Source organism: Equus caballus, chromosome 1 (assembly GCF_041296265.1).
Source record: "Equus caballus isolate H_3958 breed thoroughbred chromosome 1, TB-T2T, whole genome shotgun sequence".
NCBI classification, from domain to species: domain Eukaryota; kingdom Metazoa; phylum Chordata; class Mammalia; order Perissodactyla; family Equidae; genus Equus; species Equus caballus.
Window position 1 is genome coordinate 140994204 of NC_091684.1, and position 26579 is coordinate 141020782.

The 26579-nt window shown below is 35.6% G+C and overlaps 1 protein-coding gene and 1 non-coding gene across 38 annotated transcripts in view; one reads left to right on the forward strand and one right to left on the reverse strand.

The window, feature by feature from the left end:
• Positions 1 to 26579, forward strand: part of CSNK1G1 (casein kinase 1 gamma 1) — a 189430-nt gene that overhangs the window by 62139 nt on the left and 100712 nt on the right. For all 37 annotated transcript variants that reach the window (XR_011425772.1, XR_011425775.1, XR_011425781.1 and 34 more), the window contains one exon: positions 11023 to 11420. Coding sequence is in view for 22 of the 37 variants with exons in the window: in XM_070234745.1 (XP_070090846.1) it covers positions 11240 to 11420 (181 nt within the window). In the remaining 15 variants the exon portion in view is untranslated. The remainder of the gene's footprint in view (positions 1 to 11022; positions 11421 to 26579) is intronic.
• Positions 22786 to 22893, reverse strand: LOC111769850 (U6 spliceosomal RNA). Its single transcript, XR_002802670.1, has one exon. It is a non-coding gene; the product is annotated as a U6 spliceosomal RNA (small nuclear RNA).

Consider the following 26579-nt stretch of genomic DNA (forward strand, 5'->3'; position numbering starts at 1 on the left):
CAGCTGAGTAGTATTCCATTGTATATATGTACCACATCTTCTTTATCCATTCGTCTGTTGATGGGCACTTAGGTTGCTTCCACGTCTTGGCTATTGTAAACAGTGCTGCAATAAATATTGGGGTGCACAGGAATTTTGGGATTGCTGACTTCAGGCTCTTTGGATAAATACCCAGTAGTGGGATGGCTGGATCGTATGGTAGTTCTATTTTTAGTTTTTTGAGGAATCTCCATACTGTTTTGCATAGTGGCTGCACCAGTTTGCATTCCCACCAGCAGTGTATGAGGGTTCCTTTTTCTCCACAACCTCTCCAACATTTGTTGCTATTAGTTTTAGATATTTTTGTCATTCTAACGGGTGTAAGGTGATATCTTAGTGTAGTTTTGATTTGCATTTCCCTGATGATCAGCGATGATGAGCATCTTTTCATGTGCCTATTGGCCATCAGTATATCTTCTTTGGAGAAATGTCTGTTCATGTCTCCAGCCCATTTTTTGATTGGGTTGTTTTGTGATTGAGTTGTGAGAGTTCTTTATATATTAAGGATATTAAGCCTTTGTCAGATTTATGACTTGCAAATATTTTTTCCCAGTTAGTGGGTTGTTTTTTTGTTTCAATCCTGTTTTCATTTGCCTTGAAGAAGCTCTTTAATCTGATGAAGTCCCATTTGTTTATTCTTTCTATTGCTTCCCTTCTCTGAGAAGGCATGATGTCCGAAAAGATCCTTTTGATACTGATGTCAAAGAGTGTACTGCCTACGTTTTCTTCCAGAAGCCTTATGGTTTCAGGTCTCACCTTTAGGTCTTTAATCCATTTTGAGTTTATTTTGGTGAATGGTGAAAAAGAATGGTCAATTTTCATTCTTTTACATGTGGCTTTCCAGTTTTCCCAGCACCATGTGTTGAAAAGACTTTCTTTTCTCTATTGTATGCCCTCAGCTCCTTTGTCCAAGATAAGCTGTCCATAGATGTGTGGTTTTATTTCTGGGCTTTCAATTTTGTTCCATTGATCTGTGCACCTGTTTTTGTACCAGTACCATGCTGTTTTGATTACTGTAGCCTTGTAGTATGTTTTGAAGTCAGGGATTGTGATGCCTCCAGCTTTGTTCTTTTTTCTCAGGATTGCTAGACTTTTTTTTTTTTTTTAATTTTATTTTTTTCCTTTTTCTCTCCAAAGCCCCCTGGCACATAGTTTTGTATTTTTAATTGTGGGTCCTTCCAGTTGTGGCATGTGGGATGCCGCATCCGCGTGGCCTGATGAGGGGTGCCATGTCCGCACCCAGGATTCGAACTGGCGAAACCCTGGGCCGCTGAAGCGGAGCGTGCAAACTTAAACACTCGGCCACAGGGCTGGCTCCACCTAATCAGACTTTTAATTTACTCAATTATATCTGTGTAAATTCCTGGTTTCCTCTTTGGGACACTGAGGAGTCTTGACACGTCCTCAGTTACTGGGAACCACTGAGAACAAAGAAGGCAACTTAGGCAATCACAAAGATTTGAGAGACAACTAAAAACTAGGGCTTACTGAACAGTAAGTTTCATTTCCTACAGGAGATTACTCCATCAAGATTGGGAGATGTCGCTGTTTTGTCTAATGCATAGAAACCATCACAGAGAGTCAAGGAAACTGAAGAAACAAGAATATTTTTCAAACAAAAGAACAAGATAAGACTCCAGAAACAGACCTTAATGAAATAGAGATAAGTGGTTTACCTGATAAAGAATTCAAAATAATGGTCCTGAAGATGTTCACTGAGGTCAGGAGTCCTTTAGAATTGAAGGAAAGAGAAACAGTTTTCCATACAAGCAAAAACTGAAGGAGTTCTTCACCACTAGACCAGCCTTACAAGTATTAAAGGGTCTCTTCAAGCTGAAACTAAAGGATGCTAATTAGTAGTAGGAAAATATATGAAAGTATGAATCTCACTGGTAATGGTAAATACATAGTTAAATTCAGAATACTCTTAATGTTGTAATGGTGTTGGGTAAATCACTTATATATCTAGTATGAAGGTTAAAAAAGAAACAGTAAAAATAACTATAACTACAATAATTTGTTAGTGGTTACACAAAGTAAAAAGATGTAAATCGTGGCATCAAAAACATAAAATGTGGAGCGGCAAGAGTAAAATTATAGAGCTTTAGTTTACACGTTTTTTTCTTTCCTTCTTCTCCCCAAAGCCTCCCAGTACATAGTTGTATATTTTAGTTGTGTGTCCTCCTAGTTGTGGCATGTGGGACGCCACCCCAACATGGCTTGATGAGCGGTGCTAGGTCTCTGCCCAGGATCTAAACCAGTGAAACCCTGGGTTGCGGAAGCAGAGTACACAAAGTTAACCACTCAGCCGTGGGGACGGCCCCTTTAGTTTGCATTTTAACTTAAGTTGTTATCAGCTTAAAATAGACTTATAAATATAAGATGTTTTTACATAAGCTTCCTTTCAACCACAAAGCTAAAACCTATAATAGATACACAAAAGATAAAGGAATCTAAGCATACACTAAAGAAAATCATGAAATCATAAAAGAAGAGACAAAGAGAACAAGAAAGGAACAAAGGAATTACAGAACACCCAGAAAACAAAAAAATAGTAATAGTCCATACATATCAATAATTAGTTTAAATATAAATGAACTAAATTCTCCAATCAAAAGACAGAGTGCCTTAATGCATAAAAAGACAAGACACAATTATATGCTGCCTACAAAAGACGCTTCTGCCTACAAGAGACACACACACACTGAAAGAGAAGAGATAGAAAACGATATTCTATGCAAATGGAAACCAAAAGAAAGCACTGGTAGCTGTATTTATATCAGACAAAGCAGACTTAAGACAAAGATTATAATAAGAGACAACATTGTTATATAATGTGAATCTAACAAGAGGATATAGCTTTTGTAAACACAAAACAACATAGGAGCACCTAAATAGATAAAGTAAATATTAACAGACCTGAAAGGAGAAATAAATAGCAGCACAATAAGAGTAGGGGACTTCAGTACCTCACTTTGAATACTGGATAGATCACCCAAACAGAATATCATTAAGGAAGCATTGGACTTAAAGTACACATTACACCAGATGGACTTAACGGACATTTAAACAACATTCCACACAACAGCAGCAGAATACACATTCTTTTAACTGCACATGGAACATTCTTCAGGATAGATCATATGTTAGGCCTCAAAACAAGTGTTGATAAATTTAAGAAGATTGAGATTGTATCAAGCATTTTTTCCAACCACAATGATATGAAACTAGAAGTCAATTACAAGAAGAAAACTGGAAAATTCATAAATATGTGGAAATTAAACAAACATGCTACTAAACAACCAAGGGGTCAAAGAAGACACCAAAAGAGAAATCAGCGTAGTATTGAAAGTCCTAGCCAGAGCAGTTAGGCAAGAAAAAGAAATAAAAAGCATCCAAATTGGAAAGGAAGAAGTAAAAGTGTCACTATTTGCAGATGACATGATATTATATGTGGAAAACCATAAAGACTCCCCAAAAACTGTTAGAACTAATCAACAAATTCGGTAAAGTTTTAGGATACAAAATCAATATACAAATCTCTTGCATTTCTTTACACTAATAACAAACCATCAGAAAGAGAAATTTTTATAAATTCCCATTTACAATTGCATCAAAAGGAATAAAATAGCTAGAAATAAATTTTATCAAGGAGATGAAAGATCTGTATACTGGAAACTATAAGACATTGATGAGAGAAATTGAGTAAGACACAAATAAATGGAAAGATATCCTGTGCTCATGGATTAGAATATTGTTAAAATGTCCATACCACCCAAAGTGATCTACAGATTCAGTGTCATCCCTATCAAAATTTCAATGGCATTTTTTCACAGAAATGGGAAAAACAATCCTAAACTTTATATGAAACCACAAAAGACCCCGAATAGCCAAAGCAATCTTGAGAAAGAACAAAGCCCAAGACTTCACACTTCCTGGCTTCAAACTATAATACAAAGTTATGGTAATCAAAACAGTATGGTATTGGCATAAGAACGGGCACATAGATGAATGGATTAGAATAGAGATCCCAGAAATGAACCCATGCATTTATGGCCAATTAATTTACAACAGAGGAGTCAAGAATATACTGTTGAAAAACAAAATTCAGCTGAGTAAATTTGAAAATCTAATTGGCTTTATTAAACAATTCATGAATTGGGGAGCATCTCATCTGGCAAGTACAGAGATACTCTGAAATGTTACACAACATGGAAGATTTTTATACTAAGGAGGATGGGACAAGGAAAGGAAGTCTGAGGGGAAAAATGAAAGTTCATTGGAGGAAAGTAAAAGTTCAGGTAACAATGGCTTCTGATTGGCTGAGCTGTGGCATCTTCCATTGGCTGGGCTTGTTGCTGGACAAGAAGGAAGTCTTCGTTTCTCCTGCTGTAGTAGTAAAGTAGTTGTAGTTCCTGTTTGGGAGTGCAAGGTAGTTCTCTTCCTGTTGGGGCTTGTAACTGACGGCTTCCCATTTGGGAATCCCAATTTTGTAATTGATGAAGAGTGGTAGGGTGTGATAGCTCCCCTACAGGCCTTCCTGACTCCAATTTTAGTTGAAGTTTCCTTGATTAATTTTAATAATACAATGGAGAAAGGATAGTGTCTTCAATAAATGGTGATGGGAAATCTAGACTCCTGTCTCACACCATACACAAAAACCAACTCAAAATGGCTGCAGACTTCAATGTAAGTACCTGAAACCATAAAACTCCCAGAAGAAAACATATAAGGTAAGCACCTTGACATTGGTCTTAGCAATGACTTTTTGAATGTGACATCCAAAGCAAAGGCAACGAAAGCAAAAATAAACAAGTGAACTACGTCAAACTAAAAAGCTTCTGCATAGCAAATAAGAACTATCAATAAATGAGAAGGCAGCCTACAGAATGAGAGAAAATACTTGCATATTATATATCTCCACAGGAGTTAATGTCTCAAATATATAAATAAGTCATACGATTCAATAGGAAAAAAACAATCCGATTAAAAAATGGACAGAGGAACTGAATAGACGTTTACAAAGAAGACGTACAAATGGCCACAAGTACATGAAAAGATGTTCAACTTCACTAATCATCAGGAAAATGTAAGTCAAAACCACAATGTGGTATTACTTCACACCTATTAGAATGGCTGTCATCAAAAGGACAAGAGATAAGAGTTGGTAAGGATGTGGAGAAAAGGGAACTCTTATGCACTGTTGGTGGGAATGTAAATTGGTGCAGCCACTATGGAAAACAGTATGGAAGTGCCTCAAAAAATTAAAAATAGAACTGTGATATGATCCAACAATCCCACTTCTGAGTATATATCAAAAGGAAAGGAAATCACTGTCTCAGAGATATCTGCACCCCCATGTTCTTTGCAGCATTATTTACGAAGCCAAGACATGGAAACAACCTAGGTGCCCATCAAGGGATAAATGAATAAACAAGGTGTGTTATGTATGTGTATATGTACACACAATCATACACGTTAGAATATTATGCATCCATAAAAATGAAGGAAATCCTGCCATTTGTGACAATATGGATGGAACTTGAGGGCCTTATGCTAAGTGAAATAAGTTGGACTGAGACAGACAAATAGTGTATGAGCAATCTCACCTATATGTGGAATCTAAAAAATGAACTCACAGAAACAGAGCACAGATTGGTGTTGCCCAAGGCAGGAGTGGGGAAGGGGAGTGAGAAATGGGTGAAGGTGGTTAAAAGGTACAAACGTGTAGTTAGAAGATAAACAAGTCCTGGGGATATAATGTACAGTATGGTGACTATAGTTAACAATACTGTATCATATATTTGAAAGTTGCTAACAGAGTAGACCTTAAAAATTCTTATTACAAGAAAAAAATTGTAACTATGTATGGTGATGGATGTTAACTAAATTTATTCTGGTAATCTTTTCGCAGTATATACCAATGTCTAATCATTATATGGTACACCTTAATACAATATTATGTCAATTATATATCAATAAAACTGGAAAAAATAATTGTCAGATGGGAATAGACTGAGCAGTGAGGAATGGAGTAGTAAAAATGGAGACATTAATAATTGGAATTTTTGGAAAAGAGAAACGGTAATAGTACCAGAATCTGTAAACATTGTTTTTCCTTTTAATAATACTCCCATAATGTATTTTGGCTAAAATAAATCAATTTTGATCATTTGTTAGGTTAATTAAAGTGAGGTTCTTATTTTGTCCCCCTTTTTTTTTTTAAAGCTAAAATGAATTTATGGGCCTTTTATTTGTACTTAAATTGTCCCATAATTTTTTTATTGTCCTATAATTTTTGTTAGTTTTTTAGCACACACAAACACAAGCATGTGCAGATATTTTTACTGAATGTTTACTGAATACCGTCTTCGGCTGTGATACTGCTTTTGAAATTTATCCTATCTTCTAAACATTGAGTTAGGCTTTTTTTTTTTCCCCCTAAGATTGGCACCTGGGCTAACAACTGTTGCCAATCTTTTTTTTTTTTTTTTTCCTGCTTTATTTCCCCAACCCCGACCCCTGTACACAGTTGTATATCTTAGCTGCAGGTCCTTCTAGTTGTGGGATATGGGAGGCCGCCTCAACGTGGCGTGATGAGTGGTACCATGTCCGCACCCAGGATCCGAACCCTGGGCCACTGCAGCCGAGCGCGCAAACTTAACCACTCGGCCACGGAGCCGGCCCCGAGTTAGGCTTTGATCTCATTCTTCAGGGAGCTTACAGTGGGAATTTCAGATATTGTTGCAGCCACTGTTGGGAACTCAATGTAAGGGGAATTGTGCTGGAAGCTCTGGGAGGAATTTTCATCCTCACCAAAAAAGATGAATGACGAGAAAGTCTTTTGCTATTGCCCTCTTATTTCTATTCTGGACGCTGCTGTGGGAAGTGATACCCAAAGCTGAAACTTGTGACCAAGAGACTGGAAGCATTAGGATCAAAGCCAACATGTGGCAGATGAAGGAATAGTAGAAGAAAGAGTGTGGTGACTTTGGAGATTCTTTAAAGTTATATACTTACCAGGTGATCCAGCAGTCCTACACCTACAAACAGTTTCATCATAAGTTATATCAGAAGAGAGAGATTTGGAAGCCTGGCAGTCTCTTGTCTTGACTATCAACAAAGGCTGAGCATGTTTTGATTTTAAAATTTAATTATTTATATGCCTCATTTTTGACAGTTCAAATATCTGAGAATCTGAATTAACAAACCATAAATCAGTGATTTATTTTCACTTGACAGATTCACAGCTATAATTCTATAAGTATTTGCTTTGATGGTTTCATAATATGACAATTTTTTTTAGACTTTATGCAGCTTCTCAAAGTACTGTTACATAAAGCAGTAAATTCACTTTAGTCATTTCATTCATGATAAAAGACCCTAACTGTCTTTCCCACAAAGCATTCATTGCTGCCTTACAGAGAGTGACTTTGGGCCAGGGAAGCTCTTAATTTTGACCTGTTTCTTTTGTATGTTGGCTCAGGGTGGTAGTTACTAGAAACATAAATTTCTCCCCTTTCAGTGTGATGAAATGCTGTAAGATGTCTTCTAGAGTGGTCTATGAAGGAAAACTTGCTACTGACCACTGCACAAGATAGCCACAGTCTGCAACTCTGACGTAAACCAGGCAGATTTGGCATCAGTTTTCCACCCACAGTTGGATGAGTTGGATTTGTTGATTTTACCATTTGCAGTAATTCTTTAATATGCTAGAGAGCTCTTATAATTTCACAGTCAAGAAATCTGTGTGTATAAATCTCTTTTGATTCAGTAACTTAGGTGGGGCTTTGTTGATAAAAGTGATGCCTTCTGGGCAAGGTAAAACTGGTTCCTGCAATAAATTATAACTTTTGATTACCAAGGATATGTGGAATACCATACTTTTAAAATTATCTTATCTCTCCTCTAATTCAGGTATGCTTAAATTGATAGAAACTACTAGAATTAGGCTTTTTGAGGAACTTGCTAATATGACTCTAAAAATCCAAATGCTTATGCATCATCATATTAACATGCTTAATAACTAAGTTGCAAGCACCTGCCAAATAGTTTACTCACCAGAAAAATAAACATCTACTTACTGCATTTATATAATGTCTCTCCTTTTTTTTTTTTTTTTTTTTTTTGGTGAGGAAGATTGGCCCTGAGCTAATATCTGTGCCAATCTTCCTCTATTTTATATGTGGGACACTGCCTCAGCATGGCATGATGAGCAGTGTGTAAGTCTGCACCTGGGATCTGAACCTTGGAATCCTGGGCTGCCAAAGCAGAGCATGTGAACTTAACCTCTACGCCACTAGGCAGGCCCCCTTTCTCCTTTTTTTTTTTTAACTGTTAAAAGAAAAGGGTAGATAATATAAGCATATAGTTTGTCTTTTACTGCTGTCCTTGGAGCCACTTTTTAAAAATAAGGTTGAAGTATAGCTTAATTGTTACCTTGGATATTCTCTTTGACCTGGTTCTTGAGCTAAATTTTTCATATGTTATCTGCTAGGAACTGTAAATAAACCATTTAATATCCTTGTGAAATGGTAATCCTAACTAGCTTATGTCTTAACACTAATGAATTTAAGTGAAATTTAATCAGTACATGGTAGATGGCACATGGATGGTATAGACAGTGGTGCTCCAAGTGTTAATGATGAATTGGTTATAAAAAGTTTCCCAAAGGACATGGGATATGAGGCAGACCTTAAATAAGACAGAAGGGTTAAGAGGCCATTCTAGGTATAAGGGCTAAGAATGGATGCTCCTTGTGTTTATGTAGTAGCTTTTTAATATGTGAGTTTAAATAGGGAGTTGACATTGCAGGGACTCAGATGACAAGCTAAATAGTTTGTAATTGGGAAGTAGAAAATAGTTGTGAGCAGTGTGTGGTGATAAAGAAATAGGATTTTAAAAAATTTAATTGTTCAGTTGGTTTGATTTCTTAAATGAGAGGTGCTGCATAAGGTAGTATTGAATATTATTCATCTTTCATAATTATAGATTCGGCCTTGCTAATATCCCGTGGATAGATTAGAAAATTGATACTTTAAATGTGAGTTTTTGCCATGTTTGTGGGAGGTGAAGTGATTGTTCTGATCTACAGGCAGGTGTTAAAATCATTTCCCAGCTGAATATGAATTTTGGCTTTCTGCAGGTTTCTAACCTGGCAAGTACTATGTGTTTTTCTGATATGTACATGCAAGTATACATGGATGATGAGGGCTGTGTGTGATTACTCCAACTAATGTTACGTGGGTCTAAGTGCAGTGGAGAAAGTTAATGACAAACATTATAAAATAACCTCCATCTGTTAGAAAACAGAGTGAACACAAATGAAAAATATGAAGAGGAATAGACAAGGTAGTACAGTTTTCCACATCTTTTAAATGAGACTGTTAGACTAGTGATAATTTATGAAAATTTGGGAGTTAGTTGAAGTCTCAAAATTGTCCAGATAAGCTAAGATACATTCTTTTCCTGTCCTCAAAAAAATTTATAATATAGGGAAGAAAGTAGAGTCTGACAGTTTCTCATATATAGACACACACACACCAGTTAATGGGGTGCTTTCTAAATAAAAAATCTTAAATTTTATTTCCATTTTCTTACTAATATTCTTTGAGGGACTTTGGGTAAACAACAAAGATAGATGGAGGCTATTAGGTTGGAAATAAGAGAAAGAATAAGAAGAAATACAAATTCATAATGTTGTTCATGTAGGAAATACAGTAATTGCTGACCTCTTCTCATCACTCTGATTTTTTTCCTTAACAGAATATACGTTATGAATGTAGGTGTATTGTTTGCTGAATTCAGAGAAATGTGTCTTGTTGATGATTAGCTTTGTGGAAGCCTAAAGTCATTGGACAGTTTTAATAATGCAGTGAAAACAGAAAAGATGAAAATAAATATTTCATGTTAACTACTATAATGAAGTAAACAGATGATATTCTTGGGTCATGTGCCTATTTGTGGAGTTAGCGCACAAGTTTGTGCCTGTCGCTGTGCCAGAGAATTAAAGGTATCCATGAGAAGCTTACAGTCTAGACATTTTTCCTTTATTACATACATGCAATAAGCAGTTATAAGTAATAGCTAAGCAGTTCTAATTCTCTTCTTCCTTAAAATTTTAAGGAGAATACTTAATGAAAGTGAAACGTAAGTATATATTTAGTATGTGATTCATGATAACAGAATTTTTTTTGTTAAGCATACACACCTGGGTTTTTAAAAATAGGATCAAAATTATCTCATTGTAAACTTTTGTCTTTGGCTTAGTCCTTAATTGGGACCTGGAGAATTCCACTGGCGATGAGTTTAAGATGTTTTGTTTCTCAGCTTGGTTTTTACTTTGGGGTGTGCAGAGGATCTGCCTTGAGCACTCTGTTCTTGTACACTCAGTCCACAGCGAGAACCAGACCAAAGGTTGAGCTATCCAAAGCTTGAGTCTAGGACTGCTTAGTACCATTAGGATTTTGGAAAGTCCTTCATAGAAGTAGTCTCTGTCGGTCAGTAACTTCTCTTGGATTCTGTGATTGCTGTCAGTGCTTGGTAAATGGTGGGGATGGAAGAGTGGGGACAGTGAGTAGCCTCATTTCTGATAGGTTCTGTCCAAATTAAAAGGAAGAGCTTTTAATTAGCCTCAGTTTATTTAACTTGGCTTAACCCCACTGTATCTTTCTGTTAGCCAGTGATGAAAAAGCCAACAAATGGCCTTCTTTTGGGTCATATGTCCGGTAGGAGAAGAAAGCATTTTATATTAAAGGCTTGTGTTCCCTTAGCTGCCATGATATGCAGCCTCCTGAACTTATGTTACCAGATGAATAACTAGTCCAGATGGCTAAACTGATGGAGGGTATAAAACCAAAACCCATTTCAGGAAGATATCCACTTTGCTCGTTTTTGGATGGGATCCATTCTAATTAGTGGTAACTTTTTCAGTTTGTTTTAAAATTTAATTTTTAACTGTATGTTTTCTTGATTTTTACCTAGGTTACAAAATATCCTCCTATGCTTGAGACCTACAGACTACATGTCCTACAAGAACTAATCAATGGTTTTTCATCTTCTGGAGATACATTAGAAACATAAATATGGTGCCAAACGAACTCCTTACCCTTCTCTGACTACGGTTTATTTGAACATACTTTTGTATTGAAGAGAGGTATACAGACTGAGGCTACTCGTGCAGAGACTGTCGTGTAGGATCATGGACCATCCTAATAGGGAGAAGGATGAAAGACAACGAACAACTAAACCCATGGCACAAAGGAGTGCACATTGTTCCCGACCATCTGGCTCCTCAACAGCCTCTGGGGTTCTTATGGTGGGACCCAACTTCAGGGTTGGCAAGAAGATAGGGTGTGGGAACTTCGGAGAGCTCAGATTAGGTAAGAACTTGGTTGCATCAGTGGCTTCCACTAACAACAACAACAGCTACAATAAGCTTTGGTGTATTTCAAGACAGTAGTTTATCGTTTTATGAGATTCTCTTAAGGGGGCCTGTTAGAAGAACTAAAGAATTTGTGAAGGGGACTATAGTCATTGTCGGTTTTAATTGTTATCCAAGGTTCATCTCTTTATGTGTGATAGGCATTTAAATTTTCCACCAATTCTGAGATTTTTATGATGAAGGGAGATCTGCATCCAGATAATCAATAAATTGAAGATCTGATTTGGTTGGTCTAAGAGGGAGAACCCTAAATTCTCTCTTTTTAACAAACTCCCGGGTGATCTAGATGCTGTTACAGGTCCTTGAATCACACTTTGAGAAGAGAGTAAGGCCTTTTTTAGTTCAGACTCTACCCCTGTTAAGGGAAGAGTAAATCCTTACTCAGTAATACCCATACCTAGTCTGCAAGGATGTATATCCTGTTTGGAGAGGATTTCCAACTGATACTAATGTTTGCGTTTCTTTCTGGAAGTCCCAAAATCAAGATTGAGCTAGAACTACAGGGAGAAATTATGCAATTTTATTTCTCAACCAAGGGAATGGATTTTTTATTTCAAATATGAATTTGAGTGAGGTAATGAATAATGACAACATCAACCAGATTGAAGATGTGAAATTGGGAGGAAGATACATTGGGTATTTTTAAACTTTTTTATGGCCCTCCCTAGGAGAATGGGGAAGAGAAAATGAAAGATTTTAATAAATGTATGAAGTTGAACATCAGCTTGGACAATGTGAAGAGGTCCCGTTTTAGGCTAAAGTGTTTTCTTTTCCTTAATACCCGTTGAGGCTATGGATTATTATGAAGATCCATTGTAAGAGACTGGCCATTGGGAGATTAGGAGTGTGGGAGTATAAGATGATTATTCTTTGTTACCTCTGCTGCTTCTGATGATTCTGCAAAAGAAGATGGAAAAAATCCTCTCTCTAATCCCCCATAGAGAGATTCAGGGAAACATCACTACACTACCCAGAGATCACTGGGTGCAGAATTGAATTTAGGGATGCTGAGAATGTATTTTTACCAGTAGAAGGCTGGCAGCCTGGAATTTTAAGAACTGACTGGGATAATGAAAGGCTCTTTATGTTTAGTGATATGTTCATGTTCAGGTTATCAAAGCCAGCAAATGCTACTGAGAATAGGAGTAAGATGTGTAATTTCACACTGCTTGAGTTCCTGGCAACTGCTGAGTTGCTTTAGCAACTAGTTTCGTGAACATTCAGTTATGTAATGGATTGACTCTACTGTAACATCAGTACCTGACTTAAATAGATTGTGACATAAACATCAACAAAATTACTGCTGAGAGGCAGTCTATAATGCATATAAACTCAGGCATTCCCAAAACATCATAAAATTATTTAATTTCTATAAAAGTAAAGAAAAATATTGGTCAGTGAAAACTGGAAATCTATTTTATTTAATTACTTAAGTCTAGATTATATGATCTTTAAGTTTGCATGAGAATGGAAAAATCCATTCAGTTAAAAGGATAAATTTGTAGCCCACGTATATTTTCAGAGTAGTAGAGTGTTGTACTTTATTTCCTCCATGAATCTAGGATAATTTTGATACTTCTCCTTTTGACTTGTTTTGTAGTCAGTAGAAAGAACTTGTCTTTCTTTTCAAGTGGTTTTGTTCTTGTGTGTTTATCAGGTTTTCATTAGCCCTGGGGCCATATTTTTATGGCATCCTATCCAGGAATAGTTTTATGGACGAAAACCAGAAAAGGTACTTTCAGAATCATTTGACATCTTCCTAACAATAGAATGTGCTGTAAACCCCATTCCTTTGTTCTTTTGCTCTGATATTATTAAGTAGAAGATTGTGCAGACAACAGAAAATATAAATTAGGAAATTCCAAACTCAAGGCAGGTGCAGATTGGCCTCCACCAAGGCTACAAGGCCATAGTTTCTTCTCCAAACTCGTTTCTTTCTCTAGCCACACCATCTCTTGTGTCTCTCATACAGCCAAGTGCATTTCTGCTTCAGAGCTTTTACACTTATAGTTCCTTTTGCCTGCAGAATTTTTACCCCAAATTTTCCTTAGCTGGAGCTTCTCATCCTTCAGGTCTCAGTTTATATGTTACTATCTCAGGGAAACCTGTGACTTCTCCTCCACCTCCATTTAAAATAGCACATTTTGGGCCAACCCGGTGGCACAGCAGTTAAATTTGCACGTTCTGCTTTGGCGGCCCAGGGTTCATCAGTTTGGATCCTGGGTGCAGACATGGCACCGCTTGTCAAGCCATGCTGTGGCAGGCGTCCCACATATGAAGCAGAGGAAGACGGGCACGAAAGTTAACTCAGGGCCAGTCTTCCTCAGCAAAAAGAGGAGGATTGGCGGCAGAAGTTAGCTCAGGGGTAGTCTTCCTCAAAAAAAAAACAACACGTTTCTTCCCAGCCACATTCTATCCCATGAAACTGCTGTATTTTGTTCATTGTGTTGATTTCTATGTGAAATTATTTTGTATATTTGTTTACCTGTTAATCGTCTCTCCTTACTTGAATATAAGCCCCTTGGAAGGCAGGGTTTCTCTCTGTATTATTTACTGTTGTTACTTGTGGGATGGATGGATGGATGGATAGCCAAATGAATAGGAAGGGTGGGGGGAAACTGGGCTCCTTCGGGCTCCTGGTATGTGGCAGGGGTGGTAGGTAGTGGCCTTAGTGTGTAGATAGACCCCTGGATTCCAGACAGAGAACCAAAGAAATAACGTAATGATTAGTACATTTTGGTTCTCTGAAGATCTGTTTGTACCCCATCATGCATTTAACAAACATTTCTTGAATATTTACTCTCTTGCTAGACTTTGGGAAAGATACAAAGAATAATAAGATGTAGTTTCTGTCCTTTGTATTATTTGATTAAGAGTAGGACAGAACTTCCACTGGTGGGCCCGAGAAAAAAGGGCTCTCCAGCAGCAGGGTGCACAATCACTGGATCTTGTGAAAGTGCCTAGCATATTATCAGAGCAGCAACTAGTTTTATATGACTGAGTTATGGAAGTGTTTTCATGGTATCAAAGCATTTTGACTTTATCTTGTAGGCAATGGAGTAGAATCATCAAGGGTTTTGCAACAGAAGAGTGACATGATCTGGTTTGTATTCTAGAAAGTTAATTTAGGTAGTTGTAAGATTAGATCAGACGGGAAAGAGATTGACATTTTGTGGATTTTGCTCTAATTGTTGTACTTGTCACTTTGTATCATCTTATTCCATCTCTCTGCCTCAAGATATGCTTGATCATAGTACTTTGCTTTATTAACCTTCATATTCTCAACTTCTTTTACTGTGTATGGCATATAATGAGTACTTAAGAAATGTTTGGCTTTATAGTCCAGGTCAGAAATGGCTGGGCCTTCCTTGGCTCTTAATTCTGAAAATGACAATGAGATGGAGAGGAAAGAATGAATTAGGGAGAAATTTAGAAAGTAGACTATAGGCAAGATTTGGTTACCAATTATTTGAGGGGAGGATCAAAGATAATGAGTTTTACAGCTCAGGAAGACCAAGTGAATGAGGAAGGCTTTAATGGAGACAGGAAAGGTAGGACTAGAGTAGGCAATGGGGAAGGCAGGCAGATAGAGTTTGTGAATATATTGACTTTGAGAAGTGTGCAGCACATATGCAGAAATGTGAATCTGAGATTTAAGTTTAGGCTTAAGATAGGGATTAAGAAATCATCACCATATAGGTGATGACATCATGCCTGTGGAGCTTGTTATGAGTGGGAAGAAGAGGGTGCATTTAAGGGATGCTCAAAGAGCAGAGCAGAGGTTGAAAGCCAAAAGAGAGGAGTTTCTAGAGGAATGGGGTGTTAAGCAAGCATTGCACCCTAAAGTTAAGCAGGAGAGAGCTAATTAATTATTGCCTTTGATCTTTCACTGTTGTTTATGTATTTTTGAGAAGTTTCCTTTTTTCCCCTTTTTCATTTTTAAATGAGTACATGTATTTTGTAATCAGAAAAGAAAAGCAAAAAATATCCTTTAAAGGAAAATTCTAAAAAGGAAAATAACATGCTTATTCCCAAAAATTTATTTAAAATTCTACTTTAGAAGTGTCTCCAAAAATAACCATTAATTTTAATTAACTTAATTTTCCAGAATTTTAAAATATGTATCAGGACATATTTTAGAAATGCAATCAAATTGTGCTATAAACCATATACAGCATGAACTTTTCGTTATTTCAACTTAAATATAGATGATTCGTTTTTAATATCTGTAGTTATTCAGTAATTCATTTAGCCGTTCTTAATATACATATAAACTCTTTCTGTTTTTTAATATTATAAATAATACTATACTGAACATCCTTGTAGCCCAAACTTAGCTGATTATTTCCTTAGGATAAATCCTGGAAGTGTACTTTCTGAGTCAAAGGCTATACATGTAGTCCTGCATCACTTAACAACAGGGATATGTCCTGTGAAATGAATTGTTAGGCAGTTTCATCTTTATGTGATCATAGAGGGTACTTACACAAGTATAGATAGTGTAGCCTACTACACACCTAACCTATATGATACTAATCTTATAGGATCACTGTCATATATGTGGTCTGTTGTTGACTGAAATGTCATTCTGCTGTGCATGGCTGTATTTGTGATTTTGTTACACATTGTCGATTTGTCCTCCAGAAATATAGTTTCCATTTACTTTGTGTGGGGGTGAGGGGAGGAGTAGTTCCCTGCCCCTTCAAAAACCTTGAACATTATCAAGAATGTTTTCATCTATGCTAGTCTGATAGGGTAAGATGGTGTCTTGTTAAATGTGTATGTGTTCATGATTGAAGTTAAACATCTTTACACATTTACCTTTTTTCTTTTAAGAGTTGCTTCTTTGTGGCCTTTGCCTATTTTGCAATGGAAAGGCTATTTCTATGGAGTCTTACCTGTGTATATTGCCTCAATAGAAAGGGGAATTTTGAAGATTTGGGAAAGATTGATTGATGAATGGTGATCATGGATAAAAGGGAGGAGGACATGATGGAGTGGAAACAGATCTGCAAGGGTTTTTTTTATTAATTGAAAATCATGGGGAATATTTTAAGGCCTTTTTTTTTTTTTAAGTTTTGAGTCTTCTGCTGAATCAGACCTGGAGAAAATCATGTAAACATTAAGATACAAATGATTCTATTCCTTCAGAATTAAGAAAATATATATTTCTAGTCTACAAATAATAGCTTGTTTTCCTTCTTAGTTGCAAAAGTAAGTAGATGAATATTTCCTTCACATCCTAATAGGTATGTACCTATGTTTATGGGAGACCCTTTAGACTAGAGTGTCTTGCATATAATTTTAATAATCTTCTTATTATCCTTGTGAAATGAGATATTGTTAGGGAATGTTTTTACTTGCAAACAAGAAAATGGAAACATGAAGAATTGGCCTTTTTGCTCTTTGCCGTCTTTGGTATCTGATGACATATGCAAAAGTACATTAGCACAGAAGGATGTTTCTGACAAAGGTAAATTAGCTTGTCCTGTGACATACTCCTTCCTGGCTTCTAAAATAAGACACTTATTTCTGTGACTAAAGTAGGGTATACATGACAACTTCTCTGCACATTGTTCTTTCCTTGTATGAATTACTTAAGTATTGCTAATGAACTTAAATTGGAATTTGTAACTTCAACTCCTACCAGCCAGTTCTGTTTTTGGTGTTTGACAGCATTAAGAGTTTATAGATGTTTATGATCTAAAGTACTTGGTTTCATTTTGTGTCCCACAAAGTCTTGGAGTCCGTGTTTCCCACTACTAAGGAATGGCAAAGGAAAAACGAGCAGGCAGGACTCTCTCTGTTACCTATATATTGAGTTTTCAATAATATTTTGTTTAAAAGATAAGGTTCTGACGCTTTAAAAAATTTTGAAAATCATTCATCTGAAAGAATGTGGGCTTAAGATAAAACGTAAGATTCGAAAGTGTTTCTTCTTTAGGTGAAAGTGAAAGCATTGTAAAATCAGATGTTAGTTTTTTTTTTTTTTTTCGGTTGTTTAGGCTGCCCAGTTTGTGGTATTTTGTTACATCAGTCACAGTACATGAGAAGTGTGTGTGCCTTTTTTTTTTTCTTAAGATTTTATTTTTCCTTTTTTTCCCTAAAGGCCCCCGGTACATAATTGTGTACTTTTAGTTGTGGATCCTTCCAGTTGTGGCATGTGGGACGCCACCTCAGCATGGCTTGACAAGCGGTGCCGTGTCTGTGCCCAGGATTCCAACCAGCGAAACCCTGGGCCGCCAAGGCAGAGTGTGCGAACTTGACCACTCGGCCACCCGGCCGGCCCCCAGATGTTACTTTTTTATTCATAGTTTCTTAGGAAATCTTAACATTTTAAATAAATGGAAGTAAGTCTGTATCAGCCAAAAACCAAGCCAGTCAATGAAATAGAAAAACTGATATATTGTGTTTTTATAACATTGTTAAGGTTTTCCTGTAAGTTTGCAGATTTTTAGGGTCCATGGATGGAACAAACTAAAATAAGGTTTAGAAGTCATGTCATTACTTTCTTCCCCAGGTGGTTAAAAGTAAGAGTTGTGCAGTCAGATTGCCTTTCCAAGTTTCATTTTTTTCCTCTGTAATATAAGGGTAATAATAATATCTACCTTATAGGTTTGTTGTGGAAATATAATTCAGATAATGTATATAATCACCTAAGACAGTGATTGATACATAGTGAGCACTTGGTTTGTATACATAATACAAAACGTTGTTTGAAATTTTGTTTTAATTTTTCTTAACTATGTGAAGAAAATTTTCAAAATTTTACAAGAAAGTAAAAAGAATAGGATGGTGAATATCCATAATATATTATCACCAAGATTTACCAGTTGTTAATATTGATCCCGTGTGCTTTATCTCTTTGGAGGTATGCCTACATATGTGTGTATTTGTGTGTATGTGTTTTTGAGCTATTTAAAAGTAAGTTGTAGACCTGACAAAATATTTTTTTTCCCCTCAGTAAGAGATGTTTTTGTTCCCACTTCACAAGTATGTAACAGGTTATATTATTTGTTTTCATTCCCCTGTTTGTTGTGGAATGATTCAATTTAAAATTATGACACCAGAAATAATACATTTTAACTTTCTTGGAAAAAACCATAAAGGTATATGAAATTCTTGTTTCTAGTAGTATCATAGTTTAAATTTCTTTTGGAATTGCAGCCTATTTGTTCTAACTCAAGCATAATTTGTTACAATTAACCAGCTTTAACAGATCTTGAGGAAGAATTCTTTCTGTCAATAGCATCTTCCATCAAAAAATAGTAGGAGTAAACAGTTTTAACCACATTCAGTGAATCACCGTCTGCGTCACATTAGTATGGTAATTATGGAAGTGTCACAGATATACTACTTGCAGGATTATGCATTGACATCTTGCCTACTAAATCAGGAGAATTTAGTGGTAAAATTTCCAGGATTGCTAAACCAATTTGGAGTTGTTGAGCAGGACTACAAAACTAGGATGATTATGGATGTGATTATGAGGAGAGTTCAGAATCAGTATTTACATGATGTCATCATGCATTCTACAGAGAAAACTGTCTGAACTTATGGCCTATTTTTCCAGAAAAAGGCAAAGCTCTTATCGAAGGAAGTGGATCTCCCTGCCAGCTTTAGTGGGCTTTCAAAGAACTGATCATGCTAGATTAATCCAGTGTTTTCCTGAGTTGGGAGTTGGGGTTACTAGGACAAGAGAATGCTATAGATATATATTTTTTGTAGTTTAATTTTAATGAGAATAATCATGTGACATAGAGTTTAAAGTCCTGTTCCCTACAGGCAAGCATTTCAACTCTTATAACCATGTCCTCTAGATACCTCCTTTTTTCTAAATATTATTATTTCTTAATTTTTTAACCTGAGATATTATTTAGTGATTTTTCTCATACCCAGCATCCCCAATCACATGCTATACTCCCCACATTTTCCCAATATATTTATGTCATACTTTTTGGTTAAGCCATTTTTCTACATTTTCAGTGTTTTGGTTGTAGAAATATTGTTCACAGCTGAGCTATGAGAACACTATTACTCTATTTCCTTCCTAATACATCCCCTTCCTACCTTCTCTCAGAATTAAAAATTACTGATAACCTGATTTTTAAAAAAATTTTTCTTAGTTATCTACATACTTGTCATCAATTCTTCCTCTCAAGTATCCAACAAAATTGTAAAATTTCTGCCAATATCACTAGGTAATCTTCGCGTTTCGATTCCTCTTCTGTGGTATAGGTCAGCGTTCTCAGGTCTGCTAAGTCGGGTACCGTTTGACTCTTCACTTCTCATTTTCCAAAAAGTTTACATCTCTAGTCTACTGTTTCTTTACTATTTTATTTGTCCTTTTTTGTTTCTGTTGTCATTTCAGTGTGGTTTTGGAAAGGAATAGAGCTAAATGCCGACATTTTATCTGTCATGTTAAACCAGATGTCTCTATATATTGTACATTTTTATTCAGCCAGGTTTTATTTGACAGACTTTTGTGATATTCTGGTAACACATATAGAAATCTGAGCTGGCTGGTAATATAATTAAGTAGATTTGTAGTTGTTTTAACCACCCATTGTCATCACTGATGTTGAACAATAGAGCTCACTATTTTGGTTCCATCTGCTTCACCTGTGAATTGAAATCCTCACATAACACAGTGCTTGATGTGGGGCAGCTAATACACTGACTGGTTAATATAATCAAGATTCAACAGTATCTTAAATAAGCAATGAGTTGAACACAAGATCTGACCATGATTCAGGAACCCTGCTATCCAATTTCAGATCTGACAACTAGATTAGTAACAGTTAGAGGAAAAAGATGGCTGTGAGTTTAGTATGAACAAGAGTGGGACCTTGCTCCCAAAAAGCTCTTGGTAACTTAGACTGATTTAATCGACATATGAAGTCCACATCAACAAAAACAATAGTTACTTAAGTTTTAGACCTGTAAGGAACTTTGGCGTTATCTAGTCAAAACTTCATCATTTTTAAGATGAGAGAAATTAGAAATTAAATTAGTTGGTCAAGGTAAAATAAACTAGTTTGCCACAGAGTTTGAAATAGAGCTCAGATCTGGCACATCTAAACAGATATTTCCATTATATACCATGTAATCTCACCATTTATTGGTTAAGTGTGCAGTTGAAATACCACATGCCAGAAAAAAAGGTTAAAAAGGACATTGGAATAAATATCTAATTCCAAAGGTGATTGTTATTGACATTTAATATAATTACCAGGAAAAGAAATATAAATAAAGTATAGAATGATGGCTAATGATCTTTTCTTTAAGTAACACGATGTAGTTTCTATGGTAGACCATGTCCAACTTTAACCTTCAGAGATTTTTAGGAGATGAAGAGGGAAAGCATTGGCTAATTAATAATCAAATTTTGATTTATCTTTAATTTGCAAAATGTCTATTTTGAAATTGAATAAAATCAAAGTGGAAGATAAACATTGTACCTTATTCTACCCTTAGGTTTTTGTTTGAATAGGATAGAGTGGGAAGAGAGGCTAGAGATGTGAGCAGAGCCTGTTCTTGCATAGCTGTGGGCCATGATATAGAGTTTGGACTTTATTCTGTAGGCAATAAAAAAAAAACCTTCGAAGGGGGCTGGCCTAGTGCCATAGTGGTTAAGTTCACATGCCCCACTTCAGTGGTCCGATGGATTAATCTAAATAATAGATTGTTTGGATTTGAACATCCAGACTAGAGAGGTTAAGGATAATTCCAGTTCATGAAGTTTGATTTGTTTTGTTTTTGTTTGTTTTTGGTAGGTAGAATTGCAACATCACAGAAAATTAAAGTTTTTATTCAATTGTGTGTATATGTATATATATATACACATATACATAGATATATACTTTCATATAAAGTTGGACATGCTTTGGGACTTTTCTTTTGTATTTACTAGATTGCTATGTGATCTTCATGGTTATAAGTTATTTAATGGCTACGTTCTATTTCTTCAAGTTCATTACTGCAACTCTTACCATATAATTGGACTTCCAGTTACTTCTAGTTTTTATTGTTATTGTAGGTAAATAACACAATAAACATTTTCATTAATTTAGATTGTTATTAGAAATACAACATATCTTCCTCTATAGCTTACTGGATACGTTAGTTTTATTTTATGTATATTGAGCAAGAAATGTACACATCAGTGATACAAGTGTAATTACTTTTCCGCAGTTTTATTCTACTCTAATATATTCATATTTCAGAATAATCAAGGCTAAATGTAGTATTTTTCACAAAAATTTATATAGAATATGTTAACATTAATATAAATTAGAATTATAAATTACATTTGCTGAAATTTTTAGCCACGTTATGGTAAAACTGCATATAGTGTCTTTTAACAAGCTCCAGCTCTCTGCAACAAAGCTGAGGGCTAGCAAGCAAACCAGAACAACAATAAAAATAAAAAATTTTGTGGGAGCCAAAATAGATACCCAAAAGTTCCTGTACTTTAGGCCTTCAATCTTTGCCTTTAAAGTCTCTGTGTTCTTATTTTATACGCATTTCTAACAAGCTTATTTAGTTTTCTTAGTCTTCCGTAGAGTAGAAACATAGGAGAAGGTAGTACATATATCAAGAAGTGATCACTGACAGAGTGATAGCAATGGATGGGACAAATTACACAAAGCAGAGCAGTCTGGACAGAATAGCCTTATATATTTGATTAACCAGTAAGGGTGTTGCTCAAGTGGAGTAATTATTATTCATCTTGACCAGATTCATCAGGGAAAAAAATCAAGTATTCTTTCTTTTAAAAAAAATTTTTAAATTGAGGTATAATTGACATATAAGATTATATTAGATTCAGGGGCCGGCCCCGTGGCCCAGTGGTTAAGTTCGTGCACTCCACTTCGGCGGCCCAGGGTTTCGCCAGTTCGGATCCTGGGCACGACATGGCACCACTCATTAGGCCACAGTGAGGCGGCATCCCACATGCCACAACTAGAAGGACCCACAACTAAAAATGCACAACTATATACTGGGGGGAATCTGGGGAGTAAAAAAGCAGAAAAAAAAAAAGGATTAAAAAAAAGATGATATTAGATTCAGATGTACAATGTAATGATTTGATATTTGTATTTATTGCAAAATGATTGCCACAATAAGTCTAGTTAACATCCCTCACCATAAATAGTTAGAAAATTTTTTTCTTGTGATGCGGACTTTTAAGATTTACTCTCTTAGCCAATTTCAAATATGCAATACAGCCTTACTAACTGTAGTCATCTTGCTGTACATTACATCCCCATGACTTATTTATTTTATAACTGGAAGTTTATAAAAACATGGACTGCTTCACAAATTTGTCTGTTATTCTTGCACAAGGGCCATGCTATTCTTCTCTGTATTGTTCCAGTTTTAGTATATATGCTGGCCAAAGCAAGCACCAGATAGTCTCTTTATGAAACCTGAAACTTGAGGAACATTTCCATTGTAAATGATTTTTCTTTTTAAATTTTATTGGATTGTCACTTATCTGGAAAATTCATATGTGTAAAAGAGTTCCCTAGTTGAGGTTTAAAAGATAATAATACATGGATGGACCTTCAGGGTATTAAGTCAGAGGGAGAAAGTCAAATACCGTATGAGCTCATTCATAAGTAGAAGATAGAAACAATGACAAACACATAGCATTGGAGATTGGATTGGTGATTACCATAGGGAAAGGGGGGAGGGCAAAAGGGGTGATTAGGCTCACATGTGAGGGGATGGACTATAATTAGTTTTTGGATGGTGAACATGATGTAATCTACACAGAATTCAAAATATATTATAATGTACATCCAAAAGCTATATAATGTTACAATCCAATGTTACTGCAATTAAAAAAATAAATAAAATAAAATAAAATAAAGATAATAATACTTTTCTATTTAAAAGACATGATATGCTTCTGGGAATGGATCATGCTAGAAGAAATCCAAATGATTATTATACAAAAGTATCTAGGCTTAATCCAAAAGTAAAATCAAGAAAACAATTCTATTTATGATAGTATCCAAAGAGAAAAAATTTAACAAAATGAGTGTAAAATTTATATTTTGAAAACTACAAAACATTGTTCAAAGAAATTAAAGAAGACATAATACATGGAAGACGTTAACATTCATGGATCACACTTAATATCATTAAGATGGTAGTACTCCTCAAATTGATCTACAGATTGAACACAACCCCGTCAGAATCCCAGGCTTCTTTGTAGAAATTGACAAGCTGATCCCAGAATTCATATAGTTGCAAGGGACCCAGAAGAGCCAAAACAATATTGTAAAAGAAGGACAGAGTTGGCTGATTCACACTTTTTGATTTCTAAACTTACTACAAAGCAAAAGTGATAAAGACAATGTGGTATTGAAATTAGAAGACATATAGATCAATGGAATAGAATTGAGAATCCAGGTATAAGTCTGTGGTCCATTGCTTTTTGACTAGTGTGCCAACATCATTCAATGGGGAAAGAGTAATTTTTTCAGCAAATGGTGCTGGACAACTAGATAGTCACATAACAAAAGACTGAAGTTGAACCATTGCTTCATACCATATACAAAAATTAACCCAAAATGGATCAAAGAGCTAAATGTAAAAGCCCAAACTATAAAACTCTTAGAAGAAAGCATAAGGGTAAGTCTTTATGCCCTCAGATTTGGCAGTGGATTCTTAGATATGACACCAAAAGCACAAACAGCAAAAGAAAAAATAGATAAATTGGACTTCATCAAAATACAAATTTTTGTGCTGCCAAGGACACCATAAAGAAAGTAAAAAAAAAAGGAAACCTACATAATAAGGGAAAATATTTGCAAATTATATATAATGAGGAACTAGTATTCAGGGTATATAAAGAACTCATACAACTCAACAATAAAAAGACAAGTAATCCGGGGCTGACCCAGTGCTGTAGTGGTTAAGTATGTGTGCTCTGCTTCAGAGGCCTGAAGTCCATGGGTTCAGATCTGGGCATGGACCTACACACCACTCATCAAGCTATGCTGTGGCAGCATCCCACATAAAAAACAGAGGAAGATTGGCAACAGATGTTAGCTCAGGACCAATCTTCCTCACAAAAAAAAGAAAGACAAGTAATCCAATTTAAAAATGGGCAAAAGATTTGCATAGACATTTCTCCAGAGATGGAATAGGGATGGCCATTAAGGACATGAAATGATACTCAACATCATTGGTCCTTGGGGAAGTGCAAATCAAAACCACAGTGAGATACTACATCATACCTACTAGAGTGGCTAGGATCAAACAGATAATAACAAGTGTTGGTTGGTGAGGATATGAAGAAATCAGAGACCTCATGTACTGTTGTTGGGAATGTAGAATGATACAGCTACTTTGGACAACAGTCTAACAGTTCATCAGAAAGTTAAGTACAAGAGTTACCATTTGTTATAGCAGTTCTCCTAGCTGTATACTCAAGATATATATTTGGTTTGTAAACATACTAAAACCCAGTGAATTGTACACTTTAAATGGGTAAGTTGTATGGTATGTGAGTTATATCTCAGAAGCTGTTACCAGAAAAGTATATAGGCTTGGTAAAAATGGACGTGCAAACTTCCTAATATAATTATGTGACTTCATAGAATATTATGGTGGACTTGTTTAAGAGGTAGTTTAATCACTTGGTATAGGTTAAAATAATGTCTCCTTCCTGTGAAACTACATTTAGAATTAGACTTGGGAAAATTTCAAGTGTGGTTGCATTTGAGAAATTTTTTATTTTTCAATAAATTATTGATTAGAGATAAAAGTATTTCATTTATGTTCAGTCCTAAGTTACACATTGTGAATCATGATTTTGTATTCTTATATCTATCAGTTGCACTTTCATAATCACTTTAATAACCAAGAGAGAGATTATCTTACAATTTGTGTTTTCCTGTTAGATTTTTAAGGTAATCTCCTAAAGAAAGGCAATTCTCAATCAAGTTGGTGCTGCTTTGATGTTTATGCTTATTCCCCACAAGGAAAGATTTTTGACTTTGAATGGGAATCTGATGATCATAGGTTAAGCATTTGTCAGTTCTAGCCACTAAAGCAGCAAAAGTTTTACTAAAAAATACTGCATCGCCTAAAATTCTACAAATCAGAGTTTAGGAAGTCCAATGATTTGTTAAGTTTTCGTTTATTTATATTTATATTTTATTTGGAATTAAGTTGGTTTCTTCCTTTTTTTTTTTTTTTGAAGTACAATATCTTGATGTGGTCCCTCCAAAGACCGTGTTCTTCCATTACAAATTTGGAAGTGACCATGCTCAAAATGACAGTAGTTTCTGTTACACTAACAGGTCTGAGAATTCCTTATTTTCCTAAAATGGCATTTGTGCCTTTAAAACAGATTGCCCAAATTCACTTTTTTTGACATTGTGGTAAAAATACAACATAAAATTTACCATCTTAACCAGTTTTAAGTGTACAGTTGAGTAGGATTAATTAAATGCTTATTGTTGTGCAGCAGGTCTCTAGAACTTTTTCGTCTTCCCCAACTGAAACTACCCTTTAAACAACATTCCCTTTTCCCTGTCCCCCAGTCCCTGGTAACCATCATTCTACTTTCTGTTCTGTAAATTTGACTACTTTAGATACCTCATAAAAGTGGAATTATTTACCTTTTTGTGACTGGCTTATTTCACTTAACATAATGTCCCTAAGGTGCAGCCACGTTGTAGCATGTAACAGGATTTCCTTCCTTTTTAAGGCTGTGTAATAGTCCATCATATGGATATACCTCATTTTGTTTATTAGTTTGTCCTCCATTCATCCATTGATGGGCATTTTGGTTGCTTCCACCTCTTGGTTATTGTGAATGGAATTAAATTGGTAGCTTCTTAATGCTAAGTTGAAGGTACCAAGAGGTTAGTTTTTTGATGTGGAGGAAGCAGCAGCAATTCTGAAGTAGGATGAAATATGAAGAAAGGTAGACCTGAATAGAGTGACTGCCTTTTTGCCCTGGTTGTCGTTGCTGGCCAATGAGAATAATAGCTCACCTCACGCTTCCCAAAGACTTTTTTCTGAGAAGGACTGTCTTTTATGCCTTAACATGCTACTAGATGGAATGCAAAGT